Here is a 24,326-nt window from a genome sequence, read left to right on the forward strand (position 1 = left end):
AGCTCTTTGATGACAGTTCATTGGTCACTGTCCTATGTTAGGATTGTAACTTCTGTACTGCAAGTAACACAAGGATCTCTGTGACAAAGGCAGTAACCCACTGAGCTACCCACATAAAATACAGTTCATCTGCACTTAACTACTAACAGAGAAATGATTGCTCTCCAGCAGGATCATTAATACCCAGCGTTATCTGGGCATTTTTTTATTGTCCTATTGTTGTCCTGCATCGGCCATGATAATGATAAAAACGGATTAAATGAAGCGCACACGAAGTACATGTACTGCTGGGCCTGTGCAGATTTTAAAAAGAAAAACAAATAGTGACACATTCTCCTACCTACTCCATTAGTCAATCTTAGTGTCGCAGCCTGAAGTGATAAGCAGCTGCAGGGTTTGAGAAAGGTGAATCAAAATAAACAAACTTCTTTTCTCCTGCGCTGCACAGGAAAAGAAATATCCACGCAGCAGGACAGTAGGCAAAGGTTACCGAGGCCAAAGAGAGGATGTGTCGCCTTTCGCCATGCCCCTGTTGGAGATGAAGGGGTGAAAAAATAAACAAAGCCTCGTTAACATGTAAATGGTCTTTTAAAGACCTGTGAAGTACTCAGGTACGGCTGCGTTAATCTCTGAAACTGTCTGTGTGCACGCCCGGGCTTTGAAGCACTTTGAGCCCCATGGCGTTTCGCGCCTGCCTTCAAGCCTTACTAGAACCGGGCCTGAATTAGGGCAGTCCCGGGACGCTTTTTTAAAATCAAGAAGTGGGGGAACGGACTAGCATAATTTTTAAAAGTAGGGGCACGCCGTGCCCTTCCGTTCCCCCCCACTTCTAACACTGAGGTTAAGTGATTTGCTCAGTATCGCAGGATGTTGAGCAGACGCTGGGACTCGAACCTAGTTCCATCGTCGGGAACTCTAACCACAACGCCACATCCAATTTTCTGCAACTCCCCTTCTCCTCTCCCCAACAAGGACTAAAAGACACTGGGGCCGAAGTAGCAACACCTGGCCACTAGAGAGGCCACTTCTCTTACTTGCCCCCTCCTCAGCAGACCCCATCAGGGCTATGACCTGGCAGGGGAGGGGTCAAGAAAAGTGCTCTGCCCCTGCTGCTAAGGGGGGACTTGGGTGAGAATGGCCCAACGGCGCATAATACCCCCCCCCCACCCACCCCCCGCAAGGCCCCAGCATACTATCACCCTACCCACACCCACCACGGCCTAAACGTAATGACCCAGCGGGGGGGTGACATTGCTTCTGGCAGGGCACTGAGGTGAGAATGCCCCAAAGGCAAAACCTGGCCCCCAGCCTCAGTTTACAGCATGGCAGGGGAGTGACCAAGATACTGGCACCACATTACAGTGGCCTGGGGAACTGAGGAAGAAATTAAGTCTCTGGGTCCGGTTTATAGAGGCCCAAAAAACAGGCCCGCCCGCCTTCCCAATCCGACCCTGCGTACACCACTGTCCTTCCGCTTGCATGGGAGCTGCCTCAGACCCTTTTGTTATCCGTATTGTTGTATGTGGCAGTAGCAGAGCCTTGGTTTCAAGGATGGCCTCTATGCTGCCACCAGTTTCAGGTGCCGCATGTTTTGATTCGGATTTTAATAGTTACCCAAAAAAAGTATTTATAACACAGCAAGTAGCCAAATAGGTTAAATTCCTTTGTTGCATTACTGCAGTCACTAAGAGGGATTCACATGCCAGAGAAAGCAAATGCTTGCTTACAGTCGAAAGCCTGAGGTCGACACTGGTCAAAGGACCTGTGTACCTTCTGCTCTCCTAGGATAATAAATATATACACCTCTCAAAGTTGTTTGCCACGAGTGCTCCTAAAATGTACCAAAGTAACATGTGCCTCTCTTCCGCGTGAAATGGGCCAGGGAATAGCAAGGATGTAGAAAGATGGCAGCTGCCAAGAAAGTTTTAGCTTTTTCAGCTGGTTAAGTTGGAAAGAATTGCCAGAATTTACTTTGGGGAAAGTAAACAAACATTGGGAAAACTAAGAGCTCTGCCCTTCTCTAAAGAGAAAACGTCATAACGAAGCAGCACCCTGACTACACCAATATGTAAGCTTGGTTTAGGTCTCCTTTACTCTTAAGCTGCACATTTAAAGAACAATGCTATGGAAAGGACTCAGAAGGTGAGTTGACTCCACCAGGTAGGTCGCCCCCCCTCCGCACAGCACCACCTGTGTGTCCCTGCCCCAGCTGCTGCTGCTGCTGAGGAAGTTCGAGGCCCTCCATCACCCGCAGGCTACCACCTGCGCCTCATCCCTGGTGGCCAGTGGGAGGCCGTAGGTTTGTCCATCTTCCGCTCTATTGTTATATTGTATTGCCTGTATTTCATTGTTGTGTCTGTGACTGCTGTTGTTCTGTCTTCCCCCGCTGCCTGTTCGTGGTCCGTGCCCGTTTTCCTCCCTCTGTTCCCCTAGCTGTCCCCGTGTCTCTGCCTGGTTTTTCCTTCTGTACCCCTCGCTGCCCCAGTGTCTCTGCCCGGTTTTTCCTCTGTACCCCTCGCTGCCCCCGTGTCTCTGCCCGGTTTTTCCTTCTGTACCCCTCGCTGCCCCCATGCCTCTCCGCCCGTTTTTGCCTTCTGTTTCTCAGCTGCCTCTGTATTTCTGTGCCCTGTGACACTCATTTTTCCTGTATTTCTATGCCCTTTTTGTCCTCTGTGCCACTCGTTTTTTTTCCTGTATTTCTCTGCCCTTTTTGCCTTCTGTGCCACTCGTTTTTCCTGTATTTCTCTGCCCTTTTTGACTTCTGTACCACTCGTTTTTCCTGTATTTCTCTGCCCTTTTTGCCTTCTGTGCCACTCGTTTTCCCTGTATTTCTCTGCCCTTTTTGCCTTCTGTGCCACTAGTTTTTCCTGTATTTCTCTGCCCTTTTTGCCTTCTGTGCCACCCATTTTTCCTGTATTTCTCTGCCCTTTTTACCTTCTGTGCCACTCGTTTTTCCTGTATTTCTCTGCCCTTCTTGCCTTCTGTCACACTCGTTTTTTAGATCACGCCTGACCCAGCGCATGCGCTGGTCTGGTGACACTTTTTGAGAGGGCTCCAAAATGTGCTACCAGGCCAGCCTAGAGCTACAGTGCATGTGCGTGCGCGCCGCGCTTGACCGCGATTACTTTCACTTTCGCGTCCGCACGGCCGCTTGGCATAGCCAATTGTTGCATGGCTAAACACTTATATGGTCCCAAAGGCGAGACCTATTGGCTATGCCAATGCTTGTCCTGTATTTCTCTGCCCTTTTTGCCTTCTGTGACACTCGTTTTTCCTGTATTTCTGTGCCCTCTTGTCTCTGTGACACTCATTTTCCCTCGTTTTTTGTGCCCTTTTGGCTCCTGTTCCCTTCATCGTCCCTCACCACCCCCGCCGCTGCGTCCCCGCCCCCCTGACTGCCCACTCGCTGCCCCCGCCTCCCTCCCACCTCCCCATATATGCCGGCCGCTGTGGCCGCGCCTAAGGCAAGCCTGTCTGCGCCTGGACCGCGACCAGCGCCAGAACCCCTGGCCCCCGCACCCGCCACAACAACTGCCGCCGAGACGACGCCAGCACTCTGCACGTTCTCAACTCTGGACGGACCCACGCCTGCATCAAGGCCACCCCGAAACGCACACACGGTCCCTTCACCTGCCGGAACTGCAGCTACACCAGCCTCAGAGCCGACGAACCACCCGCCAAGAAAGACCCCAACCACCTCCGATGCATACTACTTAACACCTGCTCCGCACGCAAACGCGCCGTCGAGCTCTGGGACCTGCTCAACACAACATCCCCGGACGTTGCCTTCCTGACAGAGACCTGGCTGAACGACTCCTCCGCACCCGACATCGCCATAGCCATCCCAGACGGCTACAAGATCACCCGCAGCGACAGCACCAACGGAGTCGGAGGAGGAATCACCATCGTCCACAAGAACAGCATCAGGCTCTCGACTAGCACTGAAGATGCGCTCAGCACAGCTGAACACATGCACTTCCAGATCCACACAGACCATAACTCCACCTTCAGAGGCACCCTCGTCTACCGACCACCCGGACCCCGTCCCCAGGTCAGCCACTCCATCGCCGTCTTCATCAGCACGCACGCCCTGATCTCCACCGACTACATCCTCCTCGGAGACCTGAACTTTCACCTTGAGAACAACAACGACAACAACTCCACAACCCTGATCGATAACCTCGCCAACCTCGGACTGAAGCAACTCGTCACAACGCCCACCCACTCCGCCGGCCACATGCTCGACCCCGTCTTCTCCTCAAGCCCGCACGTCTCCGTCAGCCACACCACCGAACTCCTCTGGACCGACCACAGCTGAATCCACTTCGCCTTCCAGAAACCCACCACACACCACCACACCCAACAGATCCCCCGCCGCTGCTGGAGCAAAATCACCGAAGACCAACTACATGTAAACCTCGCTCTCAGCCCACCCACCAAACCCTCCAACGCCGACAATGCTGCCCACAGCCTCAGATGCTGGATCGAGGACTGTGCCAACACCCTTGCCCCACTGAAGAAACCCCCCCACAGAGACACCAGCAAGAGGGCTAGCTGGTTCAACCCAGAACTCCTTGCCTCCAAGCAAGCCTGCCGCAAACTAGAGAAGGAATGGCACAGTGAACAAACTCCGGACAGCAACGCAGCACACAAGGACGCCATCCGCAACCACCACCACCACCTCATCAGGGCGGCCAGGAGGACCTCCTTCAAAGACCGCCTCGACAACAACGAACACAATAGCAAGGAGCTCTTCAACATCGTGAAGGAACTCTCCAACTCCAGCTCCAACACCAACGACATCCCGCCGTCGCAAGCCCTGTGCGACTCCCTCGCCACCTTCTTCCACCGCAAGATAGCAGACATCCACGACAGCTTCAACACCCAGACAGCCCCAACAGACAGCAACACAACAGACCCTCCGCACACCATCGACCACGACCCCCTGCAAGCCTGGGCCAGCGTCAGCGTTGATGACACCATCAAGACCATGAGCACAATCCACTCCGGCCCTCCGTCAGACCCATTCCCGCAACCCGTCTTCAACAAAGCAGGCAGCTCCATCGCACCCCACCTGCGCAACGTCATCAACCTCTCCCTCGAGACCGTGACCTTCCCAGAGAGCTGGAAACACGCCGAGATAAACGCCCTACTCAAAAAACCTAAGGCAGATCCAAGAGACCTCAAGAACTTCCGGCCCATCTCCCTGCTCCCCTTCCCGGCCAAGGTCATCGAGAAAATCGTCAACAGACAGCTAACCCGATACCTCGAAGAAAACAGAATCCTGGACCCTTCCCAGTCATGGTTCGGCAGCAACCACAGCACCGAGACTGCCCTCATCGCCGCCACCGACGACATCAAGACCCTGCTGGACAACGGTGAGACCGCAGCACTCATCCTCCTAGACCTCTCCACCGCCTTCGACACCGTCTGCCACCGCACACTGCGCGTACACCTCCACGCCACAGGGATCCGAGACAAGGCTCTGGAATGGACCACCTCCTTCCTCTCCGGCAGAACCCAAAGCGTCCGCCTCCCCCCATTCAGTTCTAAAGCCTCCGAGATCATCTGCGGCGTACCCCAGGGATCCTCCCTCAGCCCGACACTGTCCAACATTTACATGGCCCGCTCGCACACGTCGCCCAACAGCATGACCTCAACATAATCTCCTACGCAGACGACACTCAACTGATCCTCTCCCTCACGAAGGACCCCATCACCGCCAAAGCCAACCTCCACGAAGGAATGAAGGCCGTCGCCGACTGGATGAAGATCATCCGCCTGAAGCCGAACTCTGACAAGACGGAGGTCCTCCTCCTCAGCTCCAACCCCTCAGCCTGGGATGACTCCTGGTGGCCGACGGCACTGGGGGCAGCCCGACACCCACCGACCACGCACGCAACCTGGGAATCATCCTCGACTCAACGCTCTCAATGACCAAGCAAGTCAACGTCGTCTCCTCCTCCTGCTTCAACACCCTCTGCATGCTCCACAAGATCTACAGATGGATCCCGACAAATACAAGAAAGAAAGTCACCCAGGCCCTCGTCGGCAGCAGACTCGACTACGGAAACGCCCTCTACGCGGGAGTCCTGACCAAGCTCATCAAACGACTACAACGCATCCAAAACGCCTCGGTGCGACTGATCCTCGACGTACCACGACACGGCCACATCACCCCCCACTTGAGAAACCTGCGCTGGCTCCCCGTCAACAAGAGGATATCCTTCAAGCTCCTCATCCACGCACACAAAGCACTCCACAGGACCGGCCCAGCCTACCTCAACAGACGGCTCTCCTTCTACGTCCCCAACCGCCAGCTATGCTCCGCCGACCTCTCACTCGCCACCGTCCCGCGCATCCGAAGAACAACCACCGGCGGGAGATCCTTCTCCCACCTCGCCGCCAAGACATGGAACACCCTCCCACTGAGCCTACGACAGACCCAAGACCTGCTGACCTACAGGAGGATACTCAAGACCTGGCTGTTCGATCAGTAGCGGGTTCCCCCCCCTTCCCCGCAGTGCCTTGAGACCCTCGCAGGTATGTAGTGCGCTTTACAAATGATTGATTGATTCAAGGTGAAGTTTACGTTACAAATGGTGATCTAAAAAAGGTATACACGGCAAAGTATGGCACAGTGTAAACTTTTGGCACGGGGAAAGTATTTTCATTGCGTCTTTGATAAAGTCCATATGCACATTACATAAAGTAAAACAAATGAACATGTAAGGACGATTAGTGAATATCGTAGTGTCTTTATGAGAGGGTAACGCATCCAAACAGCAGGCACTTTATTAACAAACTATATATGAAGAGTTAAAATGTTGGCATGTATTCAAAGTAAATGCATCAAAGAAAGCACTGTGGCTGTCTTCAAAACTTAATGGAAATACAAATGGAACAATATAAGGATTGTTGCAGTACCCTTGGCTTCATGAGTAAACCATCCAAGCAATGGAAATCATAAAAACAAGAAGTATAATGGCTTAAAGGGGCTGATCCTAATGCCCCTCTCTCTTGCTGTACTTCTTCTTGTACTTCTTTAAAGGATTGTTAAAATAAGGTGTAACAGACAGAACAAGTTGTGTTGCCAGGTCTAATAACTGGGTGATTCTGGTATTTTGTATAGTTGGCAATTTAGTGCCCATAAAAGCAGTTTGTTAAGATTTCTCTTTAAAAGGGATTACTGAACTTGTTTCTCTAAAGACATATGGATCTATTCAATAGGACCTTTGCCTGGTAGACTGATTCCTTGTGGCAACTGCTTCAGCAGAATTAATATTGAAATAAATGCACTAATCACAGATCCTCATACAGAGATTTGTATTTAGAAAAGATGACAGTAAGAATCAATCCATCGTTTATGCTAATAACAAACTTTCCACTTACTAGTTTTTTGGTTGGCTTCTTATCTTGAAAATTGGATCTTAAGATGACTCATACTTTTTATTTATCATGATCAGTTGATTTTTCAATAGGCAGATACATTTTTGTTGTGTTCTACGAAAACCGCAAAAGTTATTACAAAAACAAAGTAGACCGTATGCAGTACAGTTCACCCTAGTGTCAGTCCAGCTACTATCTCAGCGCCACGCAGAGTGGTTCCTGTTCAGGATATTTGCAATGCAGTCAACTTTTCCTTCATTGTGAGGTTTGCAAATTTTCATCGGGAATTCACTTGTGATAAGTGTGCTTGTGTCCACAATAAACTGAAGCCTATTCAAGATGCAGCTTAGGGTGCTCAGGTTGTATGTGCGCAGGAACCTGTGCAAGTGTGCAGATGCAGGAATACCGCCTAATCATAGGTTCAACAACACATACACATGCACAGTGTATTGATTGGAATAAAACAACGATGAGTCCTAGTAATTGATTTTGGACCTTGATGACAGTCTTTCACACATTCATATGCACCTGTTTAAGGCCATTGTTTACTAAGTTGTGCAGTTATCAACACAAATGCAGCTGCTTGCTAACAGAGATTCATAGTGAGGTCTCATCTGTGATCTCTGTAGGATGTAACTTGTGACACATGAATGTAAAGACCCACTCAGACATAAAGGGAGTTATTATTAATCCCAGAATACATCTCATCTGCCTACTAGGGGCTCACATTGAGTACTGAAGAGCTGCACAATAGAGACTGGCACGCATTGTATTATCCTGTATTAGAAGGTGTAAAGTGAATAAAGTGCTCCTGCTTTAAGTATGCAAATGCAAGTCAGACCAGGTCGAAAGTATGGCGTCAATTTCGGGCAAAAATCATGTGAAAATGTAAAAAGTGATAATTTAGTGTTTCTGCAGTGAGTTCATCTGAGGCGGTAAGGAGTCGGTTAGCCATAAGTTAAGTTCCTTCCATACCTAGTGGTAATAGGAGAATTGTAGCCACTGGTTGCAAATGCTGCATGCTCGCTTCTGCTCTGTTGATATGAGTTGCAGCTGCACTGTGGCATGCAGCTAAGGGCGCAGGGAGTTTTCGACAATCCACACCATGGCCTGATCACGCTTACGCTGTACTTGGGGTAGGTAGCCTCTTCCTGGTTTTTTTATGGAACGCAAGTGGATCTCATCTCTGCCTCAGGTTCAGTACGCACCAGCCACTTGGGCCCTGGTCTTCATTCACGAAGGCCCAGGAGGAAACATGAATGGGCGAAGGAATGATGTTGGGATTAAAGGAAGAATTAATCGGGTTCTAAAAAACGGTGTTTATGCTCTTTACAGCCCATTCTAGAATCTTTTGGTATGCCATTCCAAGATGTCTGCTTCTAAGTATTATTCTCGTTCTTCTCAATCCAACATGTTGGGCAATATTTAAGTAGGCTGTGAACTGTTATACACTGCATTGCAACACAGTAGAAGGCTGATGTTTCAGCTGGTTCCTCGCCCCCCAGTCACCATTTTTAGTCCTGTTTTTTCACCACTGCCTGTTCTGGACTAAATGTACTCTCAGCTTTGTTTCGCTTGCAAACCTGTCAATGTCAGCTTGCTTCTCCATTTTTTTTCTGCTGAATTCCCGGTTTGTCCTTCAAGATTCGTGCCTCTGGGCTCATCTTCGTTTAAAGGGTTTCTATTTACTTATGCGCCTGAGGATTTTCCCTCCCGTTCTGTGATGCCTTCCTCCTGACACCAGCTCTTATACATATTTTATAAGTGTGAAGCAAAGTGGCTACTGGAAAGCACCGTCTCTACCATGGACAGGCCAGGTCACGGTCTAAGGAACGTGCTTAGCATCCGGCCAATGACAATTTCTTCAAGAGGATATATCTTACTGGGTACAAATCTTAGTTTCTGCTCCCATAAAATGAGACCAAGTCATTGAAGAGGAATTCTCTCCACCAGAGATACTGATCCAAATTACCTGGCAAGACCACATAGTCTACCTTTTTGAAGGCTGTGCAGATGGTGTACAGGTTTATCATGCTTATTACTAGTTCAGCAGCCTTTTTCAAAATATTATCCTACAGGCTCATTGAGGGAAATTGCTTTCACCGTAAAAGTATGAAAAGGGATCCGGTAGGATTTGTTATGATACCTGAAGTTTCCAAGAACAGGAGATAGGTTATGTGGTCACTCGTTCAGTCGGTAAAGGTTCAATCTATGTTCCTAGGAAAATACATTTTGCATTGACACCAGCTACGGGTTAAAAAGGGCTCCTCAATACAATCTCTGCGGCCGGTTTGCTTGAACAATGTGTTAGGTATGAGTTGGATTTGAATTACATGTAGTAAGATGTGGTGCTGATATAGTTGTATTTGCTTTAGTTGAGTTAACAAAGCATTTGTGTTTTCTTACTTTAAACTGCAATCTGCAAATTATAATTTTTTATCTCTCTTGTTGAACATCATAAGCATCATATTATTTGAATTTTACTAATTGTTTCATTGTATAAAATGCTGCATGATTAAATTGCATTTTCTTGCTGTTTTTAAATAGGATTGCCTCATTTCTCAGCTGGTATTTTTCGCAGTTGGGGAAGAGACACTTTTATAGCACTGAGAGGCCTGATGCTCATTACAGGACGTCATATAGAGGCCAGGTACAAAAATATTGTGAATGTGTAATCAGAAGGTGTTCTGTTATTATTTAGTGGCCAATGGCAAATTAAAAGATGTTAGCATATTATATATTTAGATTGTGTACAATTGTTTGGAATACATTTTATTTATTTTAATTTTTGCATGTTAATTGTCTACAATGCCACAACTGTGCTGCAAGATTGCAAGAAACAATGTTCTATAACGATACATTTTTCATTGGAATAAGCAAGAGCCATGTATATGAGACCATTACCCTTGTCATCCCCCACCTTCATTCAGTGATGTAGAAGTGGAATCTCAGAAGCCGACCCATCATTGATTGAATTGTCCATTGACATAAGCCTTCCGTAATACCACAGATGTCTGAAGTGGGTCATTGACCCATTAGGTCTGCCACCTGGTATGCTTCCTAACTATCACTGCTGTTTGCAGCCCAGTTTCTCCAGATTTTCTTGAAGTTCTGACCCTTACTAAACCATCTTTTTCTGTCGGAATACACAAATCCATATTCCAAGCCCGTTCTGAGGCCGCAAGAAGTTCAGAGCACCCACATATTTTGGCACAGTCTCTTTTGGCCACAGCCAAAACCTGATTCACAAGCAGTGTTTGGTATTTAGTCCTGTCAGTTGGTTGCAAGATCCCCAGTAGCACGGTTGGTATCTATCTTTATTGGTAGCCCCACTATTGTTTCAAGTGTTTCGTGTCTTCCTCGATTGTAATTGTGTTAGAGCTATCCCAACTTCCTCCACTGTTACCTCCTCTTCCAGCATTTACTTATGTCCTTCAGTCAGGTGTTGAGCTGAGCAGTCACATGCATATTCTGGTAATTCCTTGCTATCCTCAGTAGTTGAAGAAGTGTAGAAGGCATGGAAGTTGTCTGCCAACGCTTCTGCTACAGCCATATCTCCTTTTACCCTCTTTCCTTTGTATCTATTGATTGAATTTTACGCCTCTCAGTCCTTCTTCTCGTCCAAGCTGATAGGTTTTTGGCTTTATCCCCCCTCTTCTTATTGTTTCATAGTATTGTTTACCCTTCCAGGTACCTAGCACAGCTGCCATATCCGCCTGCGTTATCTATCCATGTCTGCCCTGGGCAGAATGACAAGAATGTCTTATTTAATATTGCTACCCACTGGAATCCTAGTTGTATCCTGAGTGGCACAGCATCTTAAAGTTTCCCCTGCTAATTAACTGCCTTCGGCACCATTCAGGTGTATCTCACGAAGGTATACTATGTCAGCTTTCTGACTTGACAGCATCTTTTGTACCAGAGCCTTCTTTATTATGTAAGCCATCTGAAGAGACCAAAGACTTCTTGTTGTCATGTGGGGTGAGGCATTCATGCACCGCCTTGTACAATCCCCATGCAAATGTAATTGTGGAAAGAGCGAATGGCATGATAAAAGGGGCTTTGCAGATGGCAGGGGCTAACAGATTGGATGTGGAAATGATGATTTCTGATTTAATTTGGGCTGATTAGTACAACAGAAAAAACTGCCACGGGTGGGGTTCCCTTTTGCATGATGAGGGGGAGGAAGCCTGTTTCCAAACTTCGCCCTTCATGGATGCAAGATTTGATTGAAGGGGAAGGATGCTGGGCCAAGCGGCATCCCCCAGGATAGTATTGCTAGTCTGGGGATCATTTCTGGGGGTTGGGTGACATTCAAATTTGTTAGTGGGAAAAATAGGTTTTGTAGTTTCCATGGTCCTTTTGAGGGTAAGGAAGCTCACAGGTGGCATGTGGTGCTATCCCAAAGGTGAATGCTGGAACTTAGGAAGAGTAGGCAAGTATAATGGTCAAGATTGTACTAGGTATACTGATGGTGTTGAAGGTTGCAGTGGCTTTATGCTCATTAAGGATAAAGAGGGGTGAATGTTAATGTTATGGAGCATGGCAAATTGGTGATGGTGCCCGATTGTGTGTTGAGTCTGGTGTTAATAGTAGGAGTTTGAGTAGGGTCAGTAGAATTCGTAGGGCAAGAATACCGCATGCCTATCTGCTAGACTTTGTTCAGTGATGGCTGTGCCTGCCCTGTGTTATGCCTATGTTGTTTTATTTTCATTCGCAACAGCATGCTTTATTCCTGTGTATACTTTGCAAGCATTTTCTAGCTAGCAGTGTAAAGGTTTGCTTAAGTCATGAGATGTAATTTAAAATGAAGTTTCATCTATATTGTACTGTTTACCATATCTTACATGACCTTTATTGTTCTTGTTCTGTTAGTACTGGGCTACAAGGCTTCTTCTGTATGTGCGGAAGGGGATGTGTTGCGGGGCTCAAGGTACATCAGCCTCAGGGGTGTCCAGAGCATTCTAATTCTATTACCACTATGACGGTGTGGCGTTCTGTTCAAGAGCAGTTGTTTGCTGCCTGGCGGAGGGAGCACCACATCGAGAGTTGTTGTCTTCGATATTAAAGACTTGAAGAACCTATTCGGTGTGCAGTCTCATTATAACATCTTACATGTCAGTGACTGTAGTGGGGGATTGTACGTGGCTTTGTCAGATGCCTCTGACAAATTGGGCTTTAAGGTCCCACCCCTATTTTGCAATTGCTGCTCATAGCCCCCAGCCTACAGCATAATGCAGTTGGCCATGAACTGCCTGCCTCCAATGCTTGACATGCCCTTCACTCATATATTGTACAATTCAACTTTTCGAAGAAACAAACGGTGGCATTGGTTCAATCAACTGGTTTTTGTGTCCATATTCCGTACATTTGCTCTGACATTGTTTCCCCCATATCTCCACCATCCTTAGTGATACTTAACCCTGGGCGGAGTTCGCGGAGTTGCACTACGCGGGACTACGCGAAGTGCAAAAAAACTCCGTCCCACTACGCAGACCTACGTGAGCGTCGGAATACGATAGAAAAATGCCGTTCGCGGTGATTGCACAGTGCCGGATGCTTGTCCGCACTGTGCAATCATAGCGAACGGCACCATGCACAGTGCAAGCAACCCCTGCTTTCCTTTTCTGCCGCTCAAGTGGATTTTTACTCGAGCGGCAGCTTTCTCAACGCGAACGGGCAGTTTCTCAACGCGAGCTGTTGCGAGCATACGCGACCACTGGCAATGAGAAACCTGACTCCCACGTTGAGAAATCTCACCGGGATGTTGATTTTCCGCGCTTGTGCTCACCAACTTGATGTTGACAATCGCGAATGAGGAAAAATCTTGCTGGGAGATTGATTTTCCTCACTCCCTGTCACCAACTTGACGTTGACCAACGCAAAGTGGAGTTTTTCAGAACTCCGTGTAACACGAAGTGCAGGAAACTCCACAAACTCTGCGAGCGGAGTTCACCGCCCAGGGTTAGTGAAATTACAATCTGAAGTATTGCTGCTACTCCTTCCTTCTGTCAACCAGATCATACTCCCACAACAATTAGATTTGACCCATATTTGCATTTTTATCATCACTGCTACCCCATGACAAGGTAGCATCGGGTAGTGGTCAGTCTTTGTCCATTTCCCTTCTCTGCTCTTATTCCTATGTTGACTCCTTTTTGTTTTTCGACGTCGGATTCTCTTTTGGTATCACTTCTGCGGCCAAAGCACCTGTCCCATCGCCTCCATTCTCCATGTTGGTTGGCTTCCCAGATGCAATGCCCTCCTCCAACCGCCTGCCTCCCCGAAATCATATGTATTATACTGTGATCCTGTTGACATTGGTGGTGCAAAGCCCACTCCACAGAGACCTCTACATAGAAGCGTCGTCCCACCACAATTTGAGCCTTTCACATGCTTTATCAGCATTTGTGAAAAAAGGTGCAATTTGCCCCTGTAAATGATTTTTAATTTCCGCTCTGTACAATAGCATGTATTTCAGATAGAATGCCCACAAGGGACCTGATATGATCTTGTAGATGTTTCAAGTCACTCTGCAGATAGCCCACCATCTCCTTGGTGGCCCGCACTCTCCCCAACATCTTTCTCATGTTTGCCTTGTGTAGTTTGTGGGTCAGTCATGTCAAAGCGGATTCTTCAATGTGTTGGTTTACTTACGCTATTTTGGGAGGGCTTGCTCATTTTTCCTTTCCCCATTGCTGCTTGTTCTGCACTGAGCCCTCCCATACTGAATCTTGCAGATTTGGCCTTTCACACCCTCCCAATCTTCCAGTTGCGATAAGTCTCAGCCCATGCCCTTTCTTCCTTTCTGTGATCTAATTTTCCCTATGCTCCCCTCTGTGCTTTGTCACTTCTTGCAGGTGATGGACCGGCGCTCCTTCAGCTGTCTGCACCTTCACAGTTCCATCAGATTCTCAGATCATGCACATGTACCTTTTGCACCTCACTGGTTGAGGCTCTGTCAGGCCTGCATTGTCTGTTTACAAGGGGGTGTTATTATGCTCATGTTGTCTCCTTGCATGCCCTCTCCCCACCACTATATGACTGTGAAGGGCATCCTGTAAGGGGGAGAATGGAATAAAGGAAAGAGAGGACTGCGATCCACTCTCCAATTGATGCTGGGGCCCTTCCCACAGGGCCGTATCCCATCACATTGTCCCTGCTATTACTCTCTGGGTAGGCCTTGTGCTGTTATCCCTCCTAACTTTTGTATCCTTTCCCGGCACCTCTCACCCTCTCCCTAGTGGGTGTCCTTGGTGTGAGTGTTGACTGTGCCAGACTCCACCTAAACCATATCTCTAGGACACTGCAAACCAGCTTGCTTTCCCAACTCCTTTAGTAGGACTGCCATCTTGGATTCACCACTGGCAGCGCTCTGTGAATCTCCTTTCTTCCGCACTGCCGTTTAGACTGCTCAGCTGCGGGTGCCGACAGGGATCGATTCCCCATGCCCATCTTACTGGCATTTTTTCTCCTCCCTGCTATTCTTCTACCAGCCGCTGGCCCCTGCTACTTGACACCATATAACAAGCAGTGACAGTAAAGCTTGATTATTGACCTGGTTAATTAGTATTCTGCAGAACATTGATAGTTGACCAGGAGAACTTCGTCAAGAATGCCAATTCTATCATCTTGTCAGGCCAATCCCCCTCAATTGTGTAGATGTTTAAGACATTATTGTGAAATTGGAATATCAAAATAACATATTTTCTGCCCCAACTTTTAGGATGTTTAGTGGCAGATGATAAGTTGTCCTTGATTTGTAAGATGGTGTTATTTTAGCCTGATGCCGACGTGTAGATACATCCTGCCTCCCATACCTCTTCACAGTGCCTTGCAGCATTCCTTTTAATACCAGTAGCTTCTTCATCTGTAACAAAGGCCTTCACCAATACTAATGATGAACCCCAGTGACCCACTTCTGGTTAAAGTACGAAAAAAAATGAGACAAACTAAGTCAAGATTGTGAGAAAGTGGGTTTCTGCTGCAGTAAACCCTCCCCACCTTTTCTTTGTTGCCAGGCTTCTGATGCTCATTGACTTGATGTGCTCTGGAGCCCTGCCAATCAGGACCACAGGGCCTGTGTTCTTTCCTCAAAACAAAACCCAATTGGAATCTCTGGCCACATGTCAGCCCCTGGTAAATGGTACCATTGGACCCAGGGCACTGTGACCAGAGAAGGCCCCTAATGACTGCAGCACTTATTGTGCCACCCTTAGAGGCCCTGTACCCTGACACACACACACTGCCTTTGCAGGCTGGGTGTCAAGGTGCAGAACCAAACAAAGAGTCGACATGGATGTGTGCCATGCCCACAAACCACTGCCCTGGCATACAACAGTTATCCCTCTTGCTGGGTGCTCTATGCCAGTGGTGAGGGTACAGGTGCATGAGCCCTGTACCCCTACAGTACCCAGGTCCATTCCTGGGCCCTGTAAGTGCAGTGCTGCCACTAAGAGTATATGGTGCTGGGAGGTTGTCATTACAAACTCCACAGCACCATAATGGCTACACTGAAAACTGGGAAGTTTGGTATCAAACTTCTCAGCACATTAAACCCACACTGATGCCAGTGTGGGATTTATTGTAAAATGCACCACTGAGGGCATCTTAGAGATGCCCCCTGAAAAACGACCAACAACCAGTGACCTGACTGAGTGGCTGCACAGGCTGCCACCACCAGATATGTTTCTGGACCCCAGGGTCGAGAGCCTGCTGCTCTCTGGGACCTGAAACAATGCACATCCTGGGACGAGGTGCCAAGCCTCCTCCCCCAGGATGGGCAGGGTTCACAAAGGAGAAGCTTCAAAGGCTTGCCACCTTTGTGAGCCTCTCCAGACCATTTGCTGCTTTCAGCAACTGGTTCCCCACTGGTTCTACCCCCCACTTAGGGCGGGAGAACCGGCGGGAAAAACAAGTGAGGAAGAGAGGTTTGCCCACCTCGGCCAACTCCACCACTAAGGTGGGGGAGGCGAGGTGAAGCACAACCTCGAGTGCCCGCCATCTTGAGGATGGGGGGACCCAGCCAACCAGGTACAGGCTCCTTCCCCCCTCCCACTGGAGAGTGGCAGAATAGGGGGTGTACCCACCCCAGGGAAGGGACCTATTGGTCCCTGCCCTTTACCTACCTAATTTAGTATTTAGGGGCACCATGAACCTTCCATCTTCAGATCCAGCAACCACAAGAAAAGAAGAAGAAGAAGGACGAAAAGCCCTGCGGAGCTAACAAGAGGACGACGCCCACTGACTTGGCCCCAGCCCTACAGGCCTGTCTACCCTCGAACCTGCTCCTGCAAAACCCCGGCGTGTCCAGTGGCCAGCAACCTCAAAAAACCCGGAGGACCTGCCTGCCTTCACTTTCCAAGCTGTTTCTCCCGTGAATACCGGACGTGTTTGAATTGCAGCTTCTGGTGCCAGCCAGGACCCGCGAATCCAGCACACTCTGCACCCGCCGAGCCCGGCCCGTATTTGAGTGAACAAACACCACAAGGAGGTCCCCCCGGAGATCCTGACCCGAGATCTGGCGACCCCTGACCTACCTCAAACATCCAGAAAACGCCTGCAGCCTCAATCCAGGAGATCCCTGGAAGTGGTGGTCACTCCTGGAAGATCTTCTTCCCCGAGCCTGCAGTGTTTCTTTGTCCCGGAGAATCTCCTTTGAAATCAACAGGGCACCCGACCTCAAAACAGCACCTGGCTGCCCTGGCACCGCTGAGGGTGCCCCTTTGGTGCTAACTTGGTCCCCAACTTGCCCTGAGCTTAACCCTAGGAGCTTTGCTCCCACAACCCCTTGACCTGCTTGCCAGCCGCCACCAACCGGAGCCCCCCCTATCCTCCATAGGATAACATTGGGCCTCAACACTCTGCACCCGGCCGCCTTAGTGCCACTGGGGGTGCAACAACAGTGCATCACTGACCCTGGGAGACCCCTGAGTCTAACCCCAGAACCCTAACTCAATAGACCGACTACTTACCTCGAGACCGATAACTCACTTTTCCTCATAGAATAACATTGACACTTTTTCTCCCAAAAAGTTTCGAAGTGTCGACTTTTGAAAACTAAGAATATTCCTTAAAAATCGCACAAATAACCTAACCGAATTTTCTCAACTGTTCGCTGGAAAGGTCCCAGTGCTGAACTCAGGTGTCCAGCCCTGAGTAAGAAAAGTAACTAAAAAGTAACTTACCTGTGAATTGAATTTCCTTCCATAGGATAACATTGGGGGTTCTTTGTGAAAAAGTTTTCAAGTGTCAACTTTTGAAATACAAGAATATTCTTAAAAAATCGTACAAACTGCAAAAACGTAATTACTTACCTGTTTTAAGTAGATGTCCCAGTGCTGAATCTAGGAGTCCAGCACTGGATTACAAAAGTAACGCAAAAGTAACTTACCTGCTAAGTGAATTTCCTCCCATAGGATAACATTGGTGATTCTATGTGACAAAGTTTCTAAGTGTCAACTTTTGAAATGCAATAATATTCCTTAAGAATCGTACCTTTAACCAAAACACATTCACCTCTTTTCAGGAACTGTCCCAGGGCTGAATCTAGGATCCAGTCCTGTGATAGCAAAAGTAATCTGAAAAGTAATTAACTGCATTTTTCTTAAAAAGCCCATTCATTTGAATGTACTATACCTGCAATGTGTTGCAAACTGCTTACTTAAAAACTGTAACCAAAAACCAGTACAAGTCATACTGCAATTTTGAACTGTGTTCATAAAAGTAATTTACTACTGCAAAGTATTTATATGCTTACCTGTACCAGGCTTGCTTGGTTCTAGAAATAAAACAGTATATTTTTTTTATACAAAATAATTGGCCTAGAGTTCAGTTCTCGAGTGTGTGAGACCATTTGCTGACTGAGTGTGTACAACAAATGCTTTACACTGTCCTTTGATACTGCCTTACAGCTCGGCCAAGCTACCACTTTAGAGAGTACGGTTCTATCTAACTTTAACCTCTGCCAGACCTCTGGAGACTCTTGGACTCTATACACCCTGTACCTCACTTTGGTGCAGTATATATAGAGTCTTTTTCTTACAAAGACCAAGAAAATCATCCTTGGTATCTGATATGAGTACCCCTGACAATAGTGGAATTCATATTTAGCAGCTGTAGTGACTGAGGTGAACAGAGTTCAGTAATGTGTGGTGACCCCTTCTTGAAAGGCTTGAAAGACTGTATAACCATTGAACAAACAGAGGAAAGCAGAAAAGGTGACGGAGGAAGAGAAACTTGTAAAGAAAAGTAACATTGTTTCAGTGACAGTCTGGTACAAAGGGTACCACAAAGCAGTATTACTTGCTGAGGAGTTTGACAGGGGTGCGGGGAGGTACTTAAAGATTTTGTGTAACTCTTCCCACTATTTTAAATTCATGTAACTGTGTGAAGCGGTGGATATCTTATCAGTAAATGTGTTGAGAGAATATTTTTGAATTGTTGGTTCCATGAAAGCACCAACAATTGTCTCTCATAAAGAAAAGAAGAGTAAGCAACAGGCGGATATAGTACAATACCATGGAAAGGACACATTAGTCGATGTTGACCGTGCTGATTTGAAGGGATACTGCATGTCTCTAGTAGGTGATAAGGCAAACCATAAATTTAAGGGAAAAAAGAAAGGAAAAGAAAGTTATTCAGTGAGAGGTTCTAAAGGTTTAGTAATCACTTCTCTGAAATCTCTGTTAAAGGAGTTGATTTCTCCTGTGAAAAGTTTCTGCCTAATATTTTAATGTCACAATATTAAGCTAGCAACACTTTCTGCTTTGCCGATAAAGAACTCCTTTAGAACGATTATTACAGGTAGCAGTGGGAAGCCATATCACTTCTGTAAGGGACTACAGAAAATTAAAACTGAAAATACATTTTGATGAGCATCTGCTCTTTCAGTGCCTTGGAAAAAAGACCATCCATTGTAAACACTGTGAAAATGCGGTAATGAACACCCACAACAAATATTAACCCTTAGGAATGTCATCATTGGCTCTGGATAGGAATTCAGTTCTTCATAATATTTTCCGCCACCAAAGTTACTTGTGTTGCTTTTATCACCCAGGAAACCAGCACAAATTTGAACTTGGAGAGTTCAGCTTGGAGGAACTCTGCGTTATTAACTGCAGGATAATAGTAATTTAGTAGAAATCCTCAAAAACAATATGAGCAATTTCTGAAATTTTCTGAAAAAACGCTGTCAAAGCCAGATCGCATTGTAATAGTCTGTAATTTTGGCAAGGCATGGTAGTAGATATCGGTGGGAGTACTCTAAACTGGATTAGTTCAATTCTCATTAGCCGAAACTAGACGGCATGCTTGGTATTTTCAGAATGTTCCTCTTGGGTACTACAGTGTAGTATCCCATAAGGATATCCCTAATACCTCAGGGGTTATGCAATGCCACAGTGATTCTGGATTGCTCTGGTTCCCTCTGGCTTGCTTTCAGGCCCCATGGACCCTTTGGGGGTCTCCTGGTGCGCTCTCTTCCTTCTTCAAATGATGACTTTAAGCCATATTTTAGTACTCAGATGCCAAGCCACATCTCAACACCTTTACCAAAGGCCCCGCTGGTAGTGCCCAGATCGGTGCCTGCCAGCCTTGGTTGCAGAGCTGCAGGTTCTGGACTCTGCTCTGGTTATGTTGTTTGGCCTGGAACCGTCTTCGACCAGATTGCGGACTATGTTGCACTATGAAATAACTAAAGCACAGCACTTTGCCTACCAGGATGCAATACAGTTCCCTTGCCTGAACCCTTGTACTACCGGAGGTTGAAAATCATGTTTGGTTTTGACTTCGATGTGGTTCAGGGGCTGGAGGTCATTCCCCACATTGAAGATAATGAGTAAGCTAATAATTTACTCCCACTTCATTATACTAATGTCTGCCTCTACTTTGATCTCAATAATGTGAGTGGTCTGGACGCTTTGCCTCAAACTCATTTGGATTTGGCCTTTGGTCTCATTACTAAAAAGAGTACGTCCTTTGCAGTGATATTACCAAAGGTGCTGAGGGTTTGGATTTACAGTTGACATCGGTGAATACCACGGCAAACTGAAATATTGCCGTCAACTTATGAGCTCTTACTGCTGTTTAATGAGCTTCTTATGGCTGCCTGATGCAAACCATATTCAATAAAACCTGTGAGCTGCCTGATTGCACAACAGCACAGGTCTGCCCCATTGGAGCTGTCCTTTTGTAAACAACATCCAACTCCTTGGGTACAACATTGGCCTTACCTACTGACTAAGACATTCTTCGCAGGTCCACAGCAGCCTGTCTAGCTTTTTTGAGGCTCCAGAAGGAGAGGTTTTAGCAGAGTCCGTGGCCACAAGCAAATGCAGCAGTCTTCTTGCTTCCCAGCGCATCAGCCGTTTATCTGCTTTCATTTTCCCTCCAAAGGTCATAAGGGACCAGTTAAAGCTGACTCAAATTTTGCCTATCAGACTGGTGTGCAGTATTCGAGCAATGGGCCCCATAAGTTGGTCAATTTGTTAGCGTCGTCCCCTTTTTGTCCACCTACCTCACATTCCACCAGATTGTGGCCAGACATTGGCAAAGCATGCCATTATCCTATCCAAATAAGTCAGACACTGTTTGGCTAGGGATTAGTGCCCAAGGTGGAGAGGGGGTACAGGATGCTCCTCTTGGTAATTCTTGGCCACCAAAATGGAAAGGGATTTAAGGCTGATATTAGAACTCTGACATATGAACATCTTCCTTGGGGACAAGTTCAGAATGCTAATGTTGACTCTTTGGTTGCCAGAGACTGGATGACGTCTCTGTACTTGCATGATGTGTGATCATGCAGTCCCACAGGCATTTTCTTAAGTTTTTCTTGGGGTCAGGGCACCTCCTGGTGGTCACCCTGCCCTTCAGACTTACCTCGCCCCTCAAGTGTTCACGAAAAACATTGTCAGTGATTGCAGCTTGTCTTTGCAAGTTGGGGATACATGTATTCCCATACCTCAATGACTGGCTGCTAAAGGCGACCACACCTCAATTGATTTCAGATCGTTTAGAAGCAACAAATTCATTGCTGTCCACCCTGAGGTTTTCCATTAACAGAATGAAATTCCATCTTCAGCCTGTGCAAACACTTCATATGGGCCATCCTGGACATGATGTATTTGAAGGGCTTTTACTCTCTGCAACAAGTTTGGGGCATTCATGCAATGATTCTTATTTTCTGTGCTTGATCTTGGTTCCGGCCCAGATGATTCAGAGGATTCTTGTTCTCCTAGCCTCTTACATACTGCTGGTGCAATACTGAAGGTGCCTCAGTCTGAACTTTTAGTAGTGAATGCTAACATGACATGTTGCAGACCATTTTGCCTACCCTATCCAGGAGTCATAGTAGTGATGATCCCTCGGTCTCTGGACTGGGGAGTGTCCCTAGTACGAGGTGGAAATGAGTGGCCTTTGGTCTCTACTGGCTCAGTGTCAACATATCAGCCTTTTTAAACTCTGTGCCATCTGTCTAGTCTTAAGGACATTTTGGTTTATATCAGGGTGGGGCTGGTCCAGATCACAATGGAGAATACACCTTCATGTGGTACTGCAACAAGCAGGGTGAAATGGGATACAGTGTCCTCTTTTTTGAGTTTTGTTAAGCTGTGGTATTGGATGATGTCACACACACACGGTCTCCCTGGCCATCAGTAATCTGGCGGGTTACCTTCATTAATATCAGAGCTTATAGATTCAGCAAGATTTATCTTGCTGAACTTAATTTCAGAGGTCAGAGCACCCTTGTGCAGTGGGACTTGCCCACGGTAGATATGTTTGTCTTACTGCTAGAAAAACTCAATGTCCAACCTTGGCACCCTGGAGTTTTCTCCTCTCTGGGATATGTATTTCTCTTTCAAAGGTACTCCTGCCTTCTTTATGCATTTGCCTCTGCAGCTTATTCTACAGGTTCTGAAGATGATCAATAGAGGCTTGGCCTAGTTCATCTTGATTGCCCCTAATTGGGCTTGAAAAGTCGATACCCCAACCTGCTGGATCTGAGCATCCACCCTAAACTTCAGTTGCCTGCTCACAAGGATCTTTCAACAGGATGGTAGAGTCTAGCACCAGAATCGCCACAATCTGCACCTCCATGCATTGAGATTTATTGGAATCAGCTGAGCGGATGTGATTTTGGCTGCTTACCGCTCACCCACATAGTCCATCTACTCTGGCTGCTGTTCCATGTTTGTTACTCTGTTTGTTACCTGGTGAGAGGACATAGAGGTTGATTCTCTTCAAGCCAAGCTGTCTGGTGTTCCTTTGTTTTTGTCCCTGACCCATCATGGCTTTGCTATGGGCTCATCGAAGGTTAGCCATCAGCCATTTTGGCCTTTCCTTGTTTTTGTAACAATATTTCATGACCTTTCTTCATTTGCCTAATTGGCTTCTTAAGTTACATCACTTGTGATTTGTTTCTTAAAAAACTTGTATATATGTTTCCCTTTTCTCCTTTTATTATGCTGCAATAAGACCAATTTGGTCCTTACTTTTTGAGGTGTGTGCCCTTTGAGCCTGTGTTCAGTTGCACCCTGAGACTTTTGACCTTAGAAATTATTTCCCATTGCCATCATGTCTGTGCACCGCGTCAGTGAATTGCAGGTGTTCTCGGTTTATCTACTGTATACCACTGTTTTCTTCAACAATTTGGAGCTACGTATTCAGAATCCTTTCTTCAGAAAGTGGTGTTACTATGTCATGTGATGTGGTGCGGTCCATCATGTTCTTTATTCTGCCACATCCATCTAAGGAGGAGTAGAGGGTACACCAGTTGGATCCTGGGTGGAACTTTTGTTTTTACATTACAGTAGGAATAAGGAGCACCAGGTATGATGATCATCTCTTTGTCAGGTTTCTTGTTCCAAAGAAAAGAAAGGCAATCAGGAAGCAACCTGTTCAGGTGGATTATCCTTTTCATTATGCTCTGACCAAAAAGGATCCATCTGGGGCACTTCGGGGTCAATCCACGAAGGAGCAGGCTGCATCTGCTTCCCTAACTAGAGGAGTTCCGGTGTTGGTATTCTGCCAATCTGCTACATGGGCATCTATTCATACCATCACAAAGGCACTATTATATCATCTCTCAGAACCTCAAGTATGGTAATTCAACCCTCTTGGTCCTGCAGGACTTCTGGTGTAAAGTCCACTTCTCAGATGCACCACTTTTTGGAGGGTACGTTTTGAGAATTGATTAAAACAGTGAGGAATCTGCAGTTAAAAGTAGCCACTAGAAGAACAAGTTACTTACCTTCAGTAACGCTGTTTCTAGAGGATACTCTAACACTAAACGTAGATTCCCCAATGCCTGTCCACCTCCCCATTCTGTGGAGTAGACTTCTGATACATTATAATCTTCCAAGTCACGGATCGCACAATACTGACATCTTGAGTTCTTAGTAGTTCTGCATCAGAAGGCATGTAAATAATCGGCTAATAAACTGCCAGCCTACTGCGGTCTAGATGTAGAGAAGGGATGGAGTCACCAGAGTCTGATGGCACCACGTGCCAGTCTGAGGCAACTATTGCAGAGAGTTGTCTGGATACAGTCTGGTACTGGGAGAATTAAATGGTGAGGAATCCGCGATCAGATAGAGTATCCACCTGAACATGTGTGAAGGAGCACAGGAGAGCTCTCGGAGAAAAATGGAACTGCCTCCACACGAAACACAGAGTGAAAAAGACGATGCAACCTCAGTAATTAAAGCCATACAAACTCTGCTGCTAAACATTAAAAATAATAGATCAGCAGCAAATTGATTCATTAATATTCAGGGTGGATGCCATGAAGGAAAGATTAGACAAACAGTATATCAGCATGGATCTCACAGAGCATTGAATATCAGAGACAGAAGACAATCTTACAGGAGACATAGAGATAATACAGAGGATGGAAAAGATGCTCAAATGTATAAAAAGCAAAAAATATGATTTAGAAG

The 24,326-nt window shown here is 46.9% G+C and overlaps 1 protein-coding gene across 5 annotated transcripts in view; it reads left to right on the forward strand.

Annotated features, from left to right (window-relative positions):
- AGL (amylo-alpha-1,6-glucosidase and 4-alpha-glucanotransferase) overlaps positions 1-24,326 on the forward strand; it is a 453,547-nt gene that overhangs the window by 293,827 nt on the left and 135,394 nt on the right. For all 5 annotated transcript variants that reach the window (XM_085601874.1, XM_085601873.1, XM_085601871.1 and 2 more), the window contains exon 25: positions 9,937-10,039. In XM_085601874.1, the coding sequence (XP_085458000.1) occupies positions 9,937-10,039 (103 nt within the window). The remainder of the gene's footprint in view (positions 1-9,936; positions 10,040-24,326) is intronic.

The sequence above is a fragment of the Triturus cristatus genome, chromosome 4_2 (genome assembly GCF_964204655.1).
Source record: "Triturus cristatus chromosome 4_2, aTriCri1.1, whole genome shotgun sequence".
Classification (NCBI taxonomy): domain Eukaryota; kingdom Metazoa; phylum Chordata; class Amphibia; order Caudata; family Salamandridae; genus Triturus; species Triturus cristatus.